General features: G+C 66.4%; 1 protein-coding gene across 1 annotated transcript in view; it reads left to right on the top strand.

The window, feature by feature from the left end:
* Window positions 1-517: 517 nt before the first annotated feature.
* CLCN2 (chloride voltage-gated channel 2) overlaps window positions 518-4,645 on the top strand; it is a 23,162-nt gene continuing 19,034 nt past the window's right edge. Inside the window, exons 1-4 of the mRNA XM_019503046.1 lie at window positions 518-674; window positions 3,637-3,768; window positions 4,138-4,266; window positions 4,450-4,583. Coding sequence (XP_019358591.1) covers window positions 518-674; window positions 3,637-3,768; window positions 4,138-4,266; window positions 4,450-4,583 — 552 coding nt within the window. The remainder of the gene's footprint in view (window positions 675-3,636; window positions 3,769-4,137; window positions 4,267-4,449; window positions 4,584-4,645) is intronic.

Consider the following 4,645-nt stretch of genomic DNA (forward strand, 5'->3'; position numbering starts at 1 on the left):
CCCCCCCCCCCCGGCTGTGCCCTTGGCTCCATGCTCCTCTCGGCATGGGCTGGAGCCGGAGGGCTCTTCAGCGGGGCAGAGGTACTTTATCTGGGCCCCAGCAGGCTGGGAAGCTCGAAGCGCTGGCCCTGCTGGGCTGGCCTGTGTCCTGCTGGCTGCTTGCACTGCCTCTGCGCGCTGTGCTGGCCTGGCACTCCCGGGGCACGGTGGGGGGCTTGGTGCCCTGCAGGGGGGCAGGACTTTGTCCTCCTCCCACAGAGCCTGCCCAGGCAGAATCGGACATGGCTTGGAGCCAGGAGCGGTAGGCACGGCTGGGGGCAGGTACAACTGGGGTGGAGAGATGAGTTCTCCTCGGGGTCCGGCTCTGGGTTGCTGCAATGCCTGGCAGCCTAGAGGGTCCTGGTGTCTCCCAGGGCATCCTGCCCTTCCCCTTGAGCCCCACCACAGGGTCCTGGGAGCAGCAGGGGGGACACTGTGCCTGTGCCCCCCCAGGCACTGACGCTGCTCTCTCCGGCAGATGTATGGGCGCTACACGCAGGATCTGGGGGCTTTCGCCAAGGACGAGGCGGCTCGCATCCGGGTACAGCAGGAGCGCTGGAAAGCCTTCCCCAGGGAGCGCCTGCGCCCCCCAGAGCTGCTGGAGTACAGCCAGGGCCGCTGTGCCCCCTGCCGCAGTAAGCAGGAGCTGGGGGGGTGGGGCGAAGGGGCAGGGTGGGCAGGACCCACCCTCCTTGCATGCATGGCCCTGGGTGTGCATACTTGGTCCCTAGGGCACATGCGTAAGAGCCCCCTGCTCTGGCATATGTGCACGCCAGCCCTTGGCCTGTGGGCATGTGCACTGGGGCGTCCTCCGGCTCTCATTCATGCCCCTGCTGAGACACACCCTGTGCCTCGTGCACAAGGGATGTGCTCAGGTGGGCTCACATGCACTTTGGCACTCTCCTTCCCATGATGGCGTGCTCAGTGCTGCAAGCATGCAGCCCCTTGTGCACACGCGTGCTTACGTGGGCTCAGTTCCTGTGCATGTGCAGGCCAGCTCACACTCGGTTCCCCCTTGCACGCTTGTAGGCTGCAAGCTGGTATACACTCAACCCCTCAGGCACACGCTTAGTCTCTGCTGCACATGCATGTTCAAGCTGGCACACACTTAGCCCCTCATGCACACACCTTGTCCCCCCTTGCCCACATGCGTGCATGCCGGTGCACGCTCAGCCCTCCATGCACGCACACGCTTACATGAACTCAGCTCCTGTGCGTGTGCACACTTGGGCCCTCTTGAACATATGTGTGCACTCGCAGTCCCTGCCTGCACATGCATGGATGTGCCCCCAGCTCCTGTCTGTGCCACTCCCCTTGGCCCCAGGCCCACTCCTTTCCCCGGGCCACGGTTGTGTTGACTCAGGGGCCATGCGGGTGGTGCCGGCCTGGCCCCGCTGGGCTCCCTAGGCCTCTTTCTTCTTTGTTTTCCTCATTCCCTGGCTCCGCAGCCCTCCTTGCCAGGCCCCTTCCCCCCTCACCGGCCAGTGCCTCCTGGCAGGAGTGCAGCCAGTGACCCATAATAATAGGCCGGGCCGGCATGACCTCAGCAGAGCCGCGGGGAGCCGACCACGTCCTTGGCACCGCCCGCTGCCCCAGCCCACAGATAGAGTTACCCGCCAGGACAATGGCACCTGCCCGCTCGAGCTGCTGGGACGTGGCCGCCCAAAATAACCTCCGGCCCTAGCTGGGCCCCACTCCTCCCTCCACCCCGTGCCAGTGCCTGCCCACTCCGTCTCTGTGCCCCGCTTGCCCCTGCCCTACCAGTGCCCAGGGGCTCTGATTGCCCTCCCTCTCCGTGCCCCTGTGAGGACCACCTGGCACAGGCATGTGTGAGGCTGAAGGGGGGTTGTTCAGTGTACACACGCATGCACACATGCGTATATATGCACATGCATTATGCATGCACACACACACATACAAAACATGCGCGCACCCCCCTGCATATGCATACGCACATACGCGTGCACACACACGCTGTGACAGGGTCCTGTGACTCATCCCCCGCAGCCAACCAGGCCAAGCAGGTCTGCGGCGGTTGGGGAAGCAGGTGTGTGTGACATCCCTACGGCAGTGTGATGTCAGCATCATATCACGCCGCGCCCGGAGGAGAGGGGAGGTGGAGGAGGGCTGTGTGCCCCCATGGGGGTGCTGGGACTTGGGGCCACAAGCACATGGCCTGAGGAGGTGCCAGGCAGGGGCCTGCAGAAAATGCCTGCGTGTATACATGCATGTGTGTGTGCGTGTAAGCGTGCAAGGGATTGTGCCCCCACCTGGCGGCTGAGCATGGGGTGCTGGGGGATTTCAACCTGGTGTCCATGCAGCAGGAGCACCCCATACCCACCTGCCCTGGGCACAGCCCAGCCTTGCTGCCCACCCACTCCCAGGACCTTAAAATAGTTCCCTTGGCAACAGCCACGGCTCCAGCTCACATTGTTCCTGGGGCACATTCTCCGGCCGAATGCCGCTGCCGCTGGCTCCCGGCGGCTTATGCCAGTGCCCAGCCGGCTGCAATGGTGCCCAGCTTCCCCAGGAGCCCTCCCTGCTGGCTGCTGGCCCTTCAGCTCCTGCCGCCGGCCAGAGCAGAGCCCTGGGTTGAAGCTGCCTCCGTAGTGCCCTGGGCTGGGCGCTGCTGCCCTCCGCCGCTGGGGGCTGATAGCGGGCAAGCACCGGGCACCAGCTCATCTCCCAGAGGCCTGGGAGAAGGCAGGCTCTGATGTGGGGCTGGAGGGGGGCCCTGGTGTAGCCCTGCCATGGTGGGGGCACCTGGCAGTGGGGGATGTGGGCAGAGCTGGGGACACCCTGAGAGGTGGGTACAGGCAGGACACCTTCCTCTGTGGGAGCCCAGTGTCTGTGCCCCCTGGCAGCCCCCTGGCAGGGCTGGTCCTAGCTGAGGGCACCTGGACCCAGCTGGAGCCGAGCTCCCCACTTCAGCCTGGCTCAGCCTTGCCCTACACAGCCGTGCTCCCGGTCCCTCGCCCGTGGTTGCATGTTCCCCCGGCAGGGGGCACCCCGAGCCCGCGCTCCAGGACAGCAGGGTAGTGCCCACCGCCCCAGTGGTGATGGAGCCGTCTCTGCCCCGTGTTTAGCCAGTGCCGGCCAGACCCGCGCCCGGGGCGGGGGCACACGGTGAGGCCCTGGCTGGGGGAGACCAGCAAGCTGTGCCCAGGCCCCTGTGCTCACCCTACCCTACAGCCCCTTCACCTCCCTGCTGCCCCCAGTGCTCAGGCCCCCTGGCTCTGCAGGGCAGAGTCCAGCCCCTACCCGCATAGCTGGAGCCTGCTGGGCTGGGCAGAGTCCAGCCGCCAGTATTTGGGAGGGCACGCATGGGTAAAGGCAAGCCCCTGCTAGCCCCCAGCAGTGCCTGGCACAGCCCCTATGCACCCCAGCCCTGAGCCCTCCCCGAGCCAGGGAGCTGGGAGCCTGGGCTGTGTTGAGGCCGTCCTCCATGGGTCTGCTGGAGCTGCGCCCATCACCGCAGCATCTGGGCACCGCAGCATCTCAGCCCAGGGATGGGCAGGGAGGCCGTGACACACCCCGCCGCCTCGCGCCACCCTGTCCTCCCGGCACCGGCACTCAGGCTGCCCCCTCTGCCCCCAGTCTGCACCGTGCGGTGCCAGAAGTTCCTCGTCTCCAAGGTGGGCGAGGACTGGATCTTCCTCATCCTGCTGGGGCTACTCATGGCGCTGGTGAGCTGGGCCATGGACTTTGCCATCGCCACCTGCCTGCAAGGTACGGGGCGGGGGAGCACTGCCAGGGGCTTGGGGGTGCCCACAGCCCATGCCAGGCAGCCTGCCCACCTGCTTCCCAGGGAGGGTGCTGGGCCTCGGGGTGGGGGGTACCTGGGTGCTGGGTCAGGCATAGCCACGGGCCCTGCCATCTGCGGGGGGCCTGGGCACTGCATCCACCAAGGGCACCAAGTCTGCCTCTCTCCATGGGCCCAGCTTTGGGGCCTGCAGCTGCATAGCACAGCAGCTCCTGGCAGGGGCAGGGCTGCTCTCCCTCCGCTGGGGGCAAGGGTTGTGTTCCCCCCATGACCCTCGCCCCGGGCTCTGATGGGCTAGGCGAGTGCCTGCACTGACCCCACCTGTCTGCCTGCAGCCCAGAAGTGGATGTACGGGGGCCTGGATGCCAACATCTTCCTGCAGTACATGGCCTGGGTGACCTACCCGATGGTGCTCATCACCTTCTCCGCCGGCCTCACCCAGATCCTGGCCCCACAGGCTGTCGGTAAGAGCCTGCCCTGCGGCTGGGCTGGGGGGACCATAGTGGCTGTGTGGGGGCTCCCTGGGAGTGCCAGGCCCCAGGGGCGGTGGAGTTTTTGGGGGGGCCATGACCCCTCTTTCTGGGTGGAGCTGAGGGCAGAGCTGGCAGGTGCTCACCCGCCAGGCACTCACTGCCCCCCTCCTGCAGGCTCTGGCATCCCCGAAATGAAGACCATCCTGCGGGGCGTGGTGCTGAAGGAGTACCTCACCCTCAAGACCTTTGTGGCCAAGGTCATCGGCCTGACCTGTGCCCTGGGCAGCGGGATGCCCCTGGGCAAGGAGGTAGGAGGGGAGCTGGGGCAGGGGGGACCAGCGTGATATGGGAGGCAGGGAGTCCCCGCTTC

This window comes from Gavialis gangeticus, unplaced genomic scaffold, assembly GCF_001723915.1.
Source record: "Gavialis gangeticus isolate Ggan-Ray unplaced genomic scaffold, GavGan_comp1, whole genome shotgun sequence".
Classification (NCBI taxonomy): Eukaryota; Metazoa; Chordata; order Crocodylia; family Gavialidae; genus Gavialis; species Gavialis gangeticus.